We start from the raw sequence: 16,805 nt of genomic DNA, 5'->3' as shown, positions 1-16,805 counted from the left end.
AAAAAGATATCACAGCTATTGGTTAACCACACTAAATAACTTTCATTGCTACAAAAACAGGCTATTTCACTAAAGAATAATTAAAATTTTGCTACAATTTATTTTTTCTTCAATAGTGTTTACCAAAATAAACCAATAAAAAAATAAAAATGAATTCTTGAAAAAAAAAAGTAGGCTACTCATTGAAATATCAGTTTGGGTAAGTTTTACAAGCATTTTTGAATCAAAATTGTATTAGGTTACTGGTATTTGTTATGTTATCATTTAATTACGACCTATCATTAATAATTTAAAAAAGACTATAATACTAGAATATTTATAAATATTGAAAACGTCAACTTCAACAACATAGGGGCTAAATATAAAAAATATAAAGTGCAAAATCCCCTTAGATCACCTTAATAAATAATAAACCACTGGAACAATCTTTTACCTAGAGAAAATATGATTAAATTGCTTTTCATTCCATCCTTCAAGGACCAATATTTTTGTAGTTATGATTTTTTTCATAAACCCTTACAATCACAAAAATAGGTGTGGGCACCATAACAAAATTGACAGCCACAGATAAACTGCTTAAATAGAAAATTAAAAAAATATTTTTAAGGTCCTGAAACATGTAGGAAACAAGTGGGCAAGTTTCAATTTTTTTTGGAATTGGTCAAGCAACCAGCTTATGTTTTTTGGGACACTTCAAATGGATTGACCCAAAGTCAACAGAATGATTAATAGTCCAATATTATAAATAGTTGCACAACTCAAAAGACCAAGTTGCAGATAAAATAAACAGCTAAACTCTAAAGAAATTCATTTTTTCATATCTTATATTTACTATCATATCTTTAATAAGTAGTAAATTCATAACATATCAGAATAACAACTTGGTGCAATTAAATTAAAGGTAAAACAATTAAGTTTAGATTCAACTGGATTAAAAAATTTAAGTTAGTTCTATTTTATTTTCGTGTACACTTCACTAAAATCTACATAAATGTATGTATATAGCAATTCTACAAAACTCGCAAGTCCTTTTTTCAAGTGGGATAATAGATGAGTATCTAAGGGAATAATTTTTTTTCAATTTGATGCAGCAAGCAAGAAAATTTAAGGCAAACAAAAATTGTAATCAATGTGATAAACACTGATTTCATTACAATCAGATCACAATTATGTTAATTAAGATTAATTTACATGTTTAAAGAACTTACAGTTTGGGTGTAGCCACATCCACAAATAAAAAATTAAGTTAAAAAAAGAAGAAAAATAAATTTGCAATTACATAGCTCCTCTATCAGTGGATCAACTGCAGCACACTGTTAAAGGACTTATATAATTACAAAGTTATTTTTCTTCTTTTTATTAAATTAATTTTTTGTAATTATGTAGCTCCGTTATTAATGTTATCGTGTTGCAGTTGGCCCACTGATAAAGGTAAGTTCCAAAATAAATGTTTGAGACACAATTCCAGGCATTTAGAAAATTAGTCATTTAAATTTATAAACACAAAACTGTTATTTAATTAAAACAACAACAAATGACAAACACAGAAACAATGACAACAATTGACAAATTTTATTTTATAATCAATAAACCTTAAATAATTTTGCTTTCTTTTGTAAAAAAATAAAAAGGTCTATAACACAACTCTTGCCATCTGTTATGTTCAAGTCTTATTCAATTTATTTAATATTCTTGTAATTTATTAGTGTAAAGAAAATTAAATATGTTACAAAACAGAGGTAAGATGCAACTATACAGCTCTTCCATTATTAAAGAAAAATAGTTCTCAAGAAATGTGTTCATTAAACACATGGTTCAGAGATATTGTTCATTCCCTGAGTACATAAAACTGGAAATTAAAATCAGATATTAAACATCATATGAAGATATGTATACAACATAACAAACATATACATAAGGCATGTCAAACTTAAGAGGTATGGTAACTGATAAGGCTTGAAATAAAATGCTGACAAAATATTAATGACTCATCTATGGGAAAGATATTAGGTTAACCAAAATTATTACAAGTTTACTACAAAAAATAAATAAATAAAAATGGCATTACATTTTTTTTTTTAATAAACAATCTCAATGACAATAAAAATTAAAATTGAGAGGGTATTAACCAAAACCTTAATACATTTACATTTACCTGAAATTTGAGTAGTACTATCAAAAAACCACCTTCCGTAAATGCACGTTTATCGCCAATGAAAGAACAATCCACTGAAGTTTAAAAACTAAAAATGTTTGAAAGAAGCAATAGCATTTAAAAAGCAAACATAACGACGAAAGTAACAGACATAAAATGGCGACCAAAAACTTCCCTAATACAAATAATACGTTAACACAGATAAGTTTCCAAACTTAACCAAAACAGACCAGGAAAATACGAAATCATATGATTTTGATATAAATATCCATTGCTTACGTATACAAACGCAAAACATGAACGTATCAATATTTATATAAATTACACATAATTTAACTATACATTTAAAGGTTACCTCGTGAATTAATAGATTACGAGAAGCGCTGTATTTTACAACGTTAACAAGTGTTGCTAATGTTGCCAACACATGAAATTTAATAATCACAAAATAAATTTTAAAGGTTTTCTTTGTCGTATCAAGAATTATGATTTTTTACGAAAATAAAAATAAAAAATCATTCAATAAGAGTTCAGTACTTTATTTTAAATATTTTTTCAGTTCCTGGCAAATTGAATAATACTGTTTCCATAATGTCCTGATATTAACTACTCGCAATGCAAAGTTTATATTCTCTGTTCATTCTGAGGAGATATCGCATAAACACCTGTAGACGACAGAGCGCTGTGGAACAGTATGCCTAAAAAACGCTACATACTTAACTTGCTATTTTTTGTAATTTTTCACAAAATATTATACTCACTTTACACTTTATTTAATTATAAATATTTATTTTATTTTATATTTAATTTATACTAAACTTTAACTTTTTAATTTCTCACAAAATGTTTAATATAATAAAATTATGAAAACAATAATATCCCAAACAATAACTACCATATTATTAAAAGCAGTAAATATAATTTAATAGGTAAAATATATAACTTGAACAAAACCTTACAACTTCGAAACGTTAAGAAAATTGCTTACCTTATTCTCTGTCAGTGTCCGACAAACTCTGGATTCCCTCCATTATATCAGATTCTTCATCACTCCCAGAAGTTGATGTTGACGAATCATCTCTAACATTAATTAATAGTCCATCAACCACATTGAGAAAATTATCTAAATCCCACATCTTCTTTACTTTTGTAGCATGCTTCACATGCTGTTTCTACTTATCAGTTGATACCTCGTTCACGCAGGATTTTGATGTCTTTCATTTTTATATGTATCATTTCGGGTAACACAGCCTTTAACTTGGCTCCACATTAACTCAATCAAATTAAGGTTGAAAATTTATTAAATTAAATGACGATCATGTTTTACATGTTCAATAAGTTCTGGTTTTAAACTGTTATCTACAAAGTGGATATTTTTGTATTGCAGCCATAAAGCAATTTCTTGTTTCCTCCATGAACTGTTTGGAATATTTTTCAATTTTACACTGTGGTATGGAGCATTGTCCATTACAATACTATTTTTGGGTAATAATGACAATACTTTTTCAAACCACTTCCTAAAAATATCTTCATTCATGTCATTGTGGTAGTCTTCAGATTTTTGTATTTAAAAACGAGTAATTCCCCCTCCAAAAATCCATTTTCATTGCCAATATGTACCACAATTAAGCGCTTTCCTTTATTTTTTGGAGGTTGCAGGTCCTGTTTAATACTGATATATATGCTATTTTTGCCAATGCAACTATCGTATCACACCAAACTCTTCAAGTGTTGTGCCCTTCATTTACCCACATCTCATCCAAATAAAATATATTTCTACCCATTTTTCTATAATTTGCTATTTTTTTTAAATAATTAAACCATCAAATTAAGATCTCTTCTCAATCAACAATTATACTTTTTTTATTTCTTTTAATAATTTTAAAATCCATCGATAACAGTAATTTGTATAAACTAGTGTGTCCAATCTTTGGTAAACTCTTGTCACCGTTTATCACAGCCAGCATTTTTTTAAGGTTGGTATTTCATTTCGAAAAAAGAAATTACATACAATTACTCATATTACATTTTTGTCAAATTCATCCCATTTTCCTAGCACAGGTTTTCCACGTTTTCTATTTTTAACAGCAGTTTCTACCTTTCCTTTCCTATTTATTTCAGTTCGTAATCTATTAGTACTACTAACCAACACACCAGTTAATTCAGAAGTAAGTTTCACTACTTCCTTTTTAACCAACATAGGATTTTTCTCCAGCAGTTGATTGAATACATTTAAAACTATCTTTTTTTCATTACTTCGCAAATGTTTCCCTTTTCTGTGCTTATTAAAAGATGTTCCTGAATTTTCAACCATATCAATAAACTATTCGAATACACACACATACAGGCTAATTACACTATCAAATCTAACAATAATCAGTAATAATTGCACAATAAATAAATCTCACAGTTATCAGACAATAACTGAATTTACACACACACTCATGCGTACCAAAAGAAGTACTGAAATGCAGAACTACAATTAAAAGAAAATTCAAAGTATCCAGTATGGAATAAGAGAATATTGTTATTTTGAAGTCAATGATGATGTGAACAATGATGTTTTGTTTATAAACATCCAGTAGTTACAACAGCTCGGCGGGTATAATAGTGTGCTGTGTATATGCACACTACCACACTCGCAGTTTGTATCATCTTTTAAGAATGAAAAGAGTATATACATAAATGATAATACCAAATGTAGTAGTACAATTTATCGTATGTTTACGTTACATACTAATTTAAGGTAAAGTGACAGATTGTTTTTCTCACATACAAAAAAGGCTAATTAAGTAAACTGGAATCACAAAACAAGGTTTAGTTTCTATAAATATACTTCTAGGTAATGAGAGTTGTAAATAAATCATATTTTACAACTAGCAATTCTAGTCTTAATTAAAACCTAACACATGTGTATACTTGTAATCATTTTTTATAGCTTACAAATAGCTTTGTTTGGCATTTGTTAGCACAGGATGAACTTTAAAAAAAATTGTATAATAAAATTACATTTTAATAAAAATTATATAACCTGAAGAAAAGGTGTCAGATGAATCGGTGGAATTTAGAGAAGCTTGTGGAAGAGGAGGTAAAGAAGATTTGAGGAGGACAGCGCAAGAGGTCTGAGTAAAAAAGATAAGGTAGAAAATGTAGAAGAATGGAAGAATGTTAAAAAGGAAATTATTAAATCAGCAGAAGCAAACTTAGGCGGAATGCAGAGAACTGGTAGAAAACCTTGGGTTTCAGACGATATATTGCAGCTGGTGGATGAACGTAGAAAATATAAGAATGCTAGTGATGAAGAAAGTAAAAGGAATTATCGACAATTAAGAAATGCTATAAACAGGAAGTGCAAACTGGCGAAAGAAGAGTGGATTAAAGAAAAGTGTTCAGAAGTGGAAAGAGAAATGAACATTGGTAAAATAGACAGAGCATACAGGAAAGTTAAGGAAAATATTGGGGTACATAAACTAAAATCTAATAATGTGTTAAACAAAGATGGTACACCAATACATAATACGAAAGGTAAAGTCAATAGATGGGTGGAATATATTGAAGAGTTATACGGAGGAAATGAATTAGAAAATGGTGTTATAGAGAGAAGAGGAAGTTGAGGAGGATGAAATGGGAGAAACAATACTGAGATCTGAATTTAAGAGAGCATTAAAAGATTTAAATGGCAGAAAGGCTCCTAGAACAGACGGAATACCTGTAGAATTACTTCACAGTGCAGGTGAGGAAGCGATTGATAGATTATACAAACTAGTGTGTAATATTTATGAAAAAGGGGAAGTTCCATCAGACTTCAAAAAAAGTGTTATAGTCATGATACCAAAGAAAGCAGGGGCAGATAAATGTGAATAATACAGAACAATTAGTTTAACTAGTCATGCATCAAAAATCTTAACTAGAATTCTATACAGAAGAATTGAGAGGAGAGTGGAAGAAATGTTAGGAGAAGACCAATTTGGTTTCAGGAAAAGTATAGGGACAAGGGAAGCAATTTTAGGCCTCAGATTAATAGTAGAAGGAAGATTAAAGAAAAACAAACCAACATACTTGGCGTTTATAGACCTAGAAAACGCATTCAATAACGTAGACTGGAATAAAATGTTCAGCATTTTAAAAAAATTAGGGTTCAAATACAGAGATAGAAGAACAATTGCTAACATGTACAGGAACCAAACAGCAACAGTAATAATTGAAGAACATAAGAAAGAAGCCGTAATAAGAAAGGCAGTCCGACAAGGATGTTCCCTATCTCCGTTACTTTTTAATCTTGACATGGAACTAGCAGTTAATGATGTTAAAGAACAATTTAGATTCGGAGTAATAGTACAAGGTGAAAAGATAAAGATGCTACGATTTTCTGATGATATAGTAATTCTAGCCGAGAATAAAAAGGATTTAGAAGAAACAATGAACGGCATAGATGAAGTCCTACGCAAGAACTATCGCATGAAAATAAACAAGAACAAAATAAAAGTAATGAAATGTAGTAGAAATAACAAAGTTGGACCACTGAATGTGAAAATAGGAGGAGAAAAGATTATGGAGGTAGAAGAATTTTGTTATTTGGGAAGTAGAATTACTAAACATGGATGAAGCAGGAGCGATATAAAATGCTGAATACCACAAGCGAAACGAGCCTTCAGTAAGAAATATAATTTGTTTACATCAAAAATTAATTTAAATGTCAGGAAAAGATTTTTGAAAGTATATGTTTGGAGTGTTACTTTATATGGAAGTGAAACTTGGACAATCGGAGTATCTGAGAAGAAAAGATTAGAAGCTTTTGAAATGTGGTGCTATAGGAGAATGTTAAAAATCAGATGGGTGGATAAAGTGACAAATGAAGAGGTATTGCGGCAAATAGATGAAGAAAGAAGCATTTGGAAAAATATAGTTAAAAGAAGAGACAGACTTATAGGCCACATACTAAGGCATCCTGGAATAGTCGCTTTAATATTGGAAGGACAGGTAGAAGGAAAAAATTGTGTAGGCAGGCCACGTTTGGAATATGTAAAACAAATTGTTAGGGATGTAGGATGTAGAGGGTATACTGAAATGAAACGACTAGCACTAGATAGGTTTCTTGGAGAGCTGCATCAAACCAGTCAAATGACTGAAGACAAAAAAAAAAAAAAATTATATCCATAAAACACTTGAAACATCATCAACATTAAAAACAAATAGGGATACCAGCACTCAATTTAAGAAGCTGCATTATTATCTATGGAATATCCTCAAGAAGTACAATTTCAATGTAAACTTCATATATAAATGAATGAATATACTTCACACGATAAACTTCAGTCATATATCATTTTCAATAATTTTAAATTTAATGAATATAATTATTAATTGTTGGTCTCAAAGTTTTCATGAATTTTATGAACTATATTTATTTCATTAAAAATCTGTGAAATAATATTTTTAACTAAGCTATAAAAAAAGTAAAAAAGCTTCAATCTTCAATTTTGGGGTTGTACAAAATTCTGATTCTGAAAGTATACAGTAGTGCATAAAAACAGTAGTTCATTAGTAATCAACTAACTAACAGTGGTATTGCTAGTGCCATTATAAATGAAACATAATGACTTTCAAATTATTATTGCCAACTTCAAACGCAGAAATCGTTACAATTTTAAAATAGTACTACTTTTCTTTATTTCAGTGTTAAGACACATGAACGTAACCAATTTGAAATCAATTCTTTTATAAACAAAAATAAAACTTTACTATAGCATATACATAAGGTTAATAACTGGTAATCCTAGTAACATTTTTAGTTAGAAACGGTTTATAATACTTAAACATTATGAGTATATATAGTGTCATTATCCCTTACTAGTTTGATGGCTAATAGATTGGAATGAGTAACTTTTGCAATGGCGAAGCATTTTCTACAATGGTCAGCAAATTTGTTTTTCAATCAATATGATAACCAATTAACAATTTAAACATAACTTTAATTAAGTTATATTAGAATCATGTATTGAATTAGATAAAATTTTATTTTGAGTTAATAAACTGGTTAATTGAATGAGTAAATATTTTAAACAAATTTTATTTGTAAAAACACAGATTATACATTTTTTTTTAATAGATGGTAATATTTTTTCAAATCATCAATAACGTACATTAAATATTCTGTAACTACCATTAAGAATAAAACTAACAGTAATTTCTTCCTTTCAATAATCTAATCCAATGGGCAACAATTGAATCTAATAAAGATAAAACTGGATTAAACTGTACTTATCAATCATTATTGTAGCTATAATAAATATAATAAACAAGATTAATGAGAATAGAATATACATGAAAAAAGAAAAGGTTAGAACATACGTCAATATCATACAACATGCCGTCAATATCCATTTTCACGTGTGCAACATTAGCTCACTCATCATGAAAAGGCAATTAATAGTAAAATCAAACATTAACATAGATTCAAGGATATAATTTACATAATTCTCTTAGTATCTTACTTAGTTCTCTTTTATATATCAGTCATCTAATCTGAGTATTCCAGAAGTTTTTTAGTTACAGTGGCTCACTGCTAAAATGATCCATTTTAAATTAAGTATTACAATGTTTTGCATTGGACATTGTTTTGAATCAACAGATGACAAAAAATAACCACATATGGTGGTTCAAACCATGCATAGAAATTTAATTTTTGGAATAATACAGCTGTTGTGGATTTTAATTACCAATTCCATAATTTTAAATAATGTATTCTTCCCTTTCCTATGAAACTGGAAACTATTTCTAGCATGAAAACTCCTTGTAATCCTCCAAATCAATTTATTACTGACTGAATCCTTAATTGGTGTACTCCATTCATTAAAAAGTTTCATCAATAAAACCCCCTGGTAGATTTGAAGTTGCAGATGTATCTTTCATAAAAAAAATTCAACTAGAATAGGATGACTGCTCTTCATACCATTACTACTTCCTTAAAAATAGTAGAATCACTAATATCTTGAGTACCAAACCTAAGTTAGATTGTGATAGTTACATATATCATGATAGATGTACTTATCCCCAATCTGAATCGTGTAACATATGATATCTTATCAGATATCATATCAAGAATAGCAATCTTAAGAATATTGATCATAATTCTGCAGTATCCTGTATTAGTCATTGTGTTCCTCCACAATCCTGCATTGGTAAATGTAATGGTTGCCGGTTTGTTTTCTTTCATTCAGCATCACATATCTTCAAGTGAGAAACTATTCTTCAAAGTATTAACTGGGAAAATGTTCATCTAACAAAACAGGCAAGCCTCTAATATCAGCTGATAAAATATATTATCTATTGTCTACAAACTAGGTAGACAATATTTAATAAATACCTCATGATATAAACTGGAATAAAGGTTAACTACTTTAAAGAGGGCTATACAATTAGCAAATCTGTTGGAATTACAATTACATTTTCATTATTGAACTTCATGAAAAAATCTTTATCTAACTCTTTAATAAGCCAAGATACCAACCAATTTTTTTATATAGATTTTTTTTTAGTTCTAGCATTTTTCATTCAAATCTATTTGTATTGCACCCATTTCTATCTCTTAAGTATGCCTTCTCATGCAAGATCAAACTCATTGTACAGTGGGTTCTGTTAAACACAAAATCTTAAATATTAACAATGTTAATGATGATTCAAACTTATGAGATTATCTCCAATAATGCATATAAATAATTCACAATCATTATTATGAATCTCTTCTGTACAATGCTGTAACTTAAAGATTGAGACATAATCTTCACAACATAAATAATCAGATAGCTTTTTAACCACAATATTTTCTATAATTATATTGTAACAAGACCAGTATAACAGACCTGAATAGCGGATTCCTGGCAATTAAGAATATAGAAGTAGAAAATATAATAATGGAAGAAATCGAGAAGGGGACTAAAAGAAATCATCCTTTTTCTAAGACTAACAAGTTTATTTAACAATCATTCTTTGTAATACTACCTGCTGACACACCTACCACAGATGTTGTTCCATGAGAAGAAATACCAAACCAGGGTAGAAATGTATGGGAAAATGTCTCTGAAGATCATTCTCATGCTTCAACTTGGGTCTGGTTCTGCAGATAAAGAGGATAGGTTCTTCCAGGGAAGATGAGTTGAGTTGTGAAGATGCGAGTATAGGTATTGCAGGTTGTGTCCGGCGTGATTGTAAGATAGTGTTATCTGTCCAACATGTAGTAGTGCAGGGTGCAGCGTAGTGTTTGACGTGGCATCACAAACATTCCAGTGTGGTTAGTGGAAGTTGTTTGGTGAGTTACTGTTAGACAGTTAGTGAAGAGATAAACTCATTCATACATTGTTAGGGTAGTTTTAATTATGTGCAGAGTATGTTATTGAAAGGACTTTAGACTAATCTTATTTTCATAGTAATACCATATCAGTTGTAGAAGTGTAGATATTAGCCGTCATTATAATGTCTTTTGTCAATTGAACTGAATTATGGTTTTTAAAATTTACTACTTGAAAATAAATCCTGACCTTACTTTAAATTCTATTTTGTATGTAATCATTATTTATTATTATTATCATCAACATTTATTATTATTTTTGTTGTGGTTGTGATCACTACTATTATTGTTACTGTTGATTATTATTATTGTTATTGTCACTTTTATTATTACTGATTTGTCTTATTTTATTTATGTTCCATATTATTAAACTAATAAATTGTAATTAAATAAATATTCTTAAACTGTTAATCTTTCAATATCCTGATCAAGCTGCAAATACCCCACAATATGTTTGGAAAGTACATATACTTGGTGTTAAGTTATTATGAGTACTTAGGAATCAATGTTTGATGCCTAAGTATTAACAATTCCTGTTTAATTCATAGTAACAACATCTATAAGAAAACAATTGCCATACAACACAATTCTTAACTTTATTTATTAATTTAAATGGCAACAACAGGCTGACACCAATAACAGTTATTGATGGATGATAACAAATGTTATAGTAAGTGAAAAATGACATGCCTGACAAAGACTAGAATCCAGAACATCTGAATGAAAGATAGACACTATCTCTCCACCATGGAGATTAAAAATAACAATAATAATAAAGGTAGTAAAATTATATACTGGTTGAATTGTATAGATAAAAAAATACTTAAGAATTTTCAAAAGTAAAGTAAAGGAAAAACGTATTTATCGCTGCATTATATAGGAGATATCACAAAGAGAGATACCTAAGGAACATGCTCTATTGATAAAATTAAAGAAGAAAAGTTGTAAAGCTTTGTTTATTAATTACATATGCTAAAAAAATTTTGCCATAATTTGTGTAATATTGATTATGTTTTTGCAAATATATGCTAATTTTATAGAAAATAGTAATTACATTTTATCATACTTTATGTTTGTAAGTTAGCACTTTAATTTACATTATAAGAAATTAATTAAATTCTTTTTGAAAAATTTAAGAATTTTTGTAAAAATAGGTAACTAAACTGTTGAGTTAGCCACTGCCAACCTTGAAATAAGCTTAGTGACATGTTTTTCTAATTATGATATTTGTGGTTAATAACTAATTTTCCTTTCAATTCAAACAAATTCTTCACAATTTATCTTTTTCTGATTCAGTACACTGAAATGCATTAAATAAAATAATAATTAATTAATTATAATTTTTTAAATCTTAATTTTAGTAGAAAAATTTCTGAAAAATACATTATAAAGGTTGTAATTTGGTTTTTCAATTCTTTGTATTCAACTACAAATACACTTTTTACATTTCATATTCTTTAATTCAACCTGATAATTTGGTTTAGAGGGGGGAGCAATTTGATTAATAAAAAATGTAACTTTTTTAGCAAAATGAGATACCAAATATTATACTTTAAGAAAACAAATTAATTTCAGTTATGAGAAAAACTCAATTATTCTTCCTATCACATATGTAAATCCTGTGAGACAGCAATTCATCAGCTTAATACCAGGACTGATAACTGCATGAATAAGGAAATTAGGAGTCTATCTCTGTATAGGAATTGGAAACTAATAACTGTTGTGAGTCAAAAGTTTTTTTAATTTGAATTGAAGCCACAGACTAAAATACTATTGGTACAGTGGTTTAAAGTAAGTAAAATAGTGAAAGACAGGTGACAGGATGAAAGACTGGCAACTATTACATTTACCAATGCAGGATTCTGGAGGAGCACAATGACTAATACAGGACACTACATAACTATGATCAATATGCTTAACATTTTTATTCTTGATATCTGATAAGATATCATATGTTACATGCTTCAATCACATGATTCAGGGATAGGTACATCTATCATGTTTCCAAAAATGTTGCATTACGTCTGGTGTGATCAGGATTAATCTTTTTACAAATGCTTCCAAGGTTAATGGTTTCAAACAAGCCTCAAAATATAGGGTAACCTGCATTTTTAGCTATGATTAAACTACAGAAATATATTACAATTTCTCAAAATTAATTTTATACTACCCTGAAGTGTACTTATCAGTGTAGGAAGAAGGTAAACATATAAAATTGTTCACTGATAGTCAATAACTCTCAAAGAACTAGGCTGATATCGGTCTAATTCTGAGCTGGTACAAGAGTGTTACTAGGTACTACTTACTCTAGCTTACAGAAGGAAGTAGTACTAGATGCTGCTACACTGAATCATAAAGGACCATGATAGAGCTAATGTATTCTTGCTGGAAAAGAGGAATATTATTTCCTTACAAAAACTTAGAGTCCATTTGAAATATTAATTCAACTGCAGCCACAACTGCTGTATTTAATCAAGTTTATGAGCACACTGGGATCAGGTATAAATAATATGTATAAGGTTAGGGAAAGATGCCAATTCACAAAGCTAGTAGGCTTTTTTCTGTCTCTAGCACTAATTAGAGATTAAACTTCAGAGTAGAAAAATAAGCCTTACAACTAAAGTGCTATGGGAGTCAGCCCTTGCTCCCTTGCAATAATAATAAATGTAATCTTCTCTACATGCTACATATGAATGGCTGTATATGTTACCAATCAAATGCTTGTATACTATTGCCTTTCCCATGCTAACTTAAATTACTGTAAATAATGCAATAATTTAATTGCCTCACCTTACAAAAAAATACTTTTAAAAAGATTACAAAATTCAGAAAAGGTGACAAATTTATTTTAACCTATATTATTTCTTTTTCATTTGTAACAGATCACAGATTATCCTATAAAGATAACAATAAAACAAACTGAATTTTTAATCTTCATCGAAAACAAGCTTATGTAAAACTGAAAAAAAATAAAATGTGATTGCACAAATCCAACAATTGAAAAAATATATTAACAGCATATAGAATCCTTTACTATACATTAAATTTTGTAGACTATATTTTTCTATGTAATTAAGAAATCACAGATCACTCTAAATAACAATAATAATTGAATGATGTCATGAATCAGTCAAATCCTGCATTCGTCTTCGTCTCTGTCGTTCACATTTTGGGCAAGGCTTAGTACGGTTCAGGCACTCCGAATGGAAAACAGCATTGCAAACACGACACTAAAACAAAATTATTTTGCACATGATACAAATTTATTATTAAAGACTAGAAAACAAAAATTATAGTACAAAAACGATAGAGGCAGACAATAGAGGGAGTCTACTTCTATCCCCTTATGGTTATTTGTTTCTACCGCCTTCTACAACATACATAAATTTATAAATACATTACATATTTATTTTGTTTCTATAAATACATTAATGTTTTTGTATAAGGAATTGATGGTTAATCCCATGTTATAAATTTATGCCAAATAAATACTATCTACAAATAATTTAATTACAATGTAATGTACCTTGTAAGTTGAACCAAGATCAAATGGATAAATGACAGATTTAGCAGAGCAAATTTCACATATAAATCCCTTTTGTTTACAAAGAGAACAGGATAATACATGTTGCCGTGAAAATATTACTGCTTTTTCAAGAGTCTGAATCAATGCATTGGTTGGTATTTTGATCAAATCCTGCAGAATTAAAATAGAAATATTTAAAATGTGCATTATAACAAATAATTACATCAATTCAATGTCATGTTTTAGCCATAAACAGAAACAAACTAATTAAAAAAGTTAATTTCATAAGAAATTACTAAATTAATAAAAAATTACTTTTGAAGGCATACATTTTTTTTTTTTTAAGTGGCACTGGCTATTGTAGTCCTTAGCAAACAAATGACAACACATAATAAAACTACAACCAGTTATTTAACTTTCATATTCTAATGGAACCATTTTATTAAACATGGTTTCAGCCCTTGACATTTTAGTTTTATTTCACAGCCTTCATTATCCAGAATACCACCAAATGTCCTTGGCCATTAAACATTACTAATTACTTTAAACATTATCTTGTAAGGAGGCAGTTACCAACTTAGTTCCAGGATCCTTTATGAGTACAGTTGCAGAACAATTTGGTGAACCAGTGCAAAACAATATCCAACAAGTAGCAAATGCTTTTTTCAAAGCATTTGAAAAAAAAAATTGACAGTATTTGAAAAAATGCTTTGGGGGGATTATGTAAACTAATCAAGGACAATAATATCATTAACATTTATAAAGATCATCAGAAAAAGTAAAATTCAATTCTAGTTTTGATTGAGGTAATTTATTCTCATTTATCTTCTAAAAAAAAAGATAACCAAAGCAAACAAATGGAAAGTCAAAGAAAAGTAGATTCATAGTTTGCACAGATGTATCAAATTACAATAGATAAAATATATAATATTCATTTCATTGCATTGCATTTCATTTAAAACTAACAAAATAAACCTATTCATACTGTTTCAAAATTTACAGACTCAGTTTATTCTACATTTTCTTCAATAGAATAAAATGTTTAAATAAGCCGATTACTGTTCTAATTTAGATTTACATTTTTACTTTCCCTATCTGTAGTAAGTTATAATATAATAAGGGAAAGAATTGTAACTTGTCAAAAATTTTGGTACCAAGTTTTTTTGGTTTCTCAATATTTTCAGCTCCGAGTTTAAAAATGCAAAACAGTAAAACTAGGTAACAATTCTGTATAAATGCATCTGTTTATGAATGCGTGCACCCACATGTGTGTTACTGGCATCTATTTATCTTAGCATTTCTGGAATAGGTGAACATATGATCATGAAGTTGATATGTTGACTCAAGTGTATGGAGCATATGATCAAACTTTTATAACTGGATGAGGGGTGAAGTAGCTTCCCCTTTAAACCAAAGTAAGGCTAAATACAACTTTTTTGCCAGATTTTTTAACACTAGTTAATTCTTTTAAATGATCAGGCTTATTATATACTACATTTCTGAATAATATACACTTTTTTCAATGCATGAAGCAAGTGAAGCTGAATATTGCATGACTTACTTAAAAATGGTATTTTAGTAATGAAAATTATGTATTTAATGATGTACATGTGAAATTTGTGAGTGTATGTGTATGTGCATGTGCGTGTGTTGTGTAGGTGCTTACCTGTTGTGTGAGTAGATGGTGGGGGTTTGGGTGGTTGCATTTTGTGCACTTTTGAATTTTGATCAAGTGCGTGAGTGACAGTGAAAGAGTGCAGATCGTTTATGTGCAATCATTAAGCAACAATAAATCAATACAGTCCACTATGTTAGTGTCTTTTCATTTTCATTGTGATCAGTAACCATGTTGGTATTCTGACTGAATATTTGTGTGCTACCAGATCATTGTGTAGCAATGAATAATTAATTAATCATAATTTTTATCATGCAGTAGTGATCTATAAATTAATCATCATTTCATAGTGGTGTACTGCGCTTATTATATTACTTTATTGTGGAAGTGAACATACTACATTAAATTACGCAGTGACTAATCAGCCTAGTATTTAGTACGTCGGCTGTTCCATTGACCTTGTGTTGTGTCTACAACATTTTTATGCTTGCGACCAATTGGAGCCTACATAACATCAGCTGCAGTTATCGCTTCGAGACAAGATAAGTTAAAACCCAACTTCACAAAACTATAAACAAATCCATTATAACTAGTGATGTGCCAAGTTAATGTTTTCCAGGCCATCCCTAATTATAACCTTAATTCCTAATGTTTCCTTCAAATCATCAACCAGTCAAACCCTTACATTCTTACCTTACTCTTCATCATTTATTTCATATATTATTATTTTATATACCATATTATGAACCTATATATTATACTTTCCTAATTAGTGAATGCTTCTATCCAATCGTTGCGACTGTGACAAAAAAAATGTACCATCATACATCATTGCAATAAGGTCATTGTCGCGACTTACATAATTATTTGTAAACTATCCGATAATTACAAGAGCGAAATTAAGTACGGCATTATTATTTATAATGCCGTCCAAGGAAAAATTAAAGGCTTTAAGCACAAAAAAGGTGTAGTTAAGGGACGCTTGACTAGATTTAGTAATTTTCTCAAATTGTCAAATGATGTAAATGAGTTGAAAATTAGGTTAGCTAAAATCCCAGAAGTGTTATCGGAATTCGAAAAAATACAAACAGAAATCGACATTGTAAATGACTCAGGCAGCTATGATGTTGATTGGAAAGAATTTGAATATACTTCAAATTAT

General features: G+C 29.1%; 2 protein-coding genes across 4 annotated transcripts in view; both read right to left on the bottom strand.

Annotated features, from left to right (window-relative positions):
• The window catches only part of AP-1mu (adaptor protein complex 1, mu subunit), a 40,881-nt gene extending 38,306 nt beyond the window's left edge, over nt 1-2,575 (bottom strand). Inside the window, exon 1 of one of the 2 annotated variants that reach the window (XM_075362341.1) lies at nt 2,511-2,575. The gene's annotated coding sequence lies outside the window, so the exon portion shown is untranslated. Of the gene's footprint in view, nt 1-2,155 lie in introns of both variants that reach the window. The other variant, XM_075362340.1, reaches the window with a different exon arrangement.
• A 5,630-nt stretch (nt 2,576-8,205) lies between these two features.
• Plekhm1 (Pleckstrin homology and RUN domain containing M1) overlaps nt 8,206-16,805 on the bottom strand; it is a 57,482-nt gene continuing 48,882 nt past the window's right edge. Inside the window, exons 7-8 of one of the 2 annotated variants that reach the window (XM_075362336.1) lie at nt 14,029-14,199; nt 8,206-13,732 (exon numbers count right to left, since the gene is read on the bottom strand). In XM_075362336.1, coding sequence (XP_075218451.1) covers nt 13,622-13,732; nt 14,029-14,199 — 282 coding nt within the window. In that variant the 3' untranslated portion in view covers nt 8,206-13,621. The remainder of the gene's footprint in view (nt 13,733-14,028; nt 14,200-16,805) is intronic. The other variant, XM_075362337.1, reaches the window with a different exon arrangement.

This window comes from Lycorma delicatula, chromosome 4 (genome assembly GCF_047948215.1).
Source record: "Lycorma delicatula isolate Av1 chromosome 4, ASM4794821v1, whole genome shotgun sequence".
In the NCBI taxonomy this organism is placed as follows: Eukaryota; Metazoa; Arthropoda; class Insecta; order Hemiptera; family Fulgoridae; genus Lycorma; species Lycorma delicatula.
The sequence above is the reverse complement of the archived record's forward strand: the minus strand, read 5'-3'. Positions and strand labels throughout refer to the sequence as shown.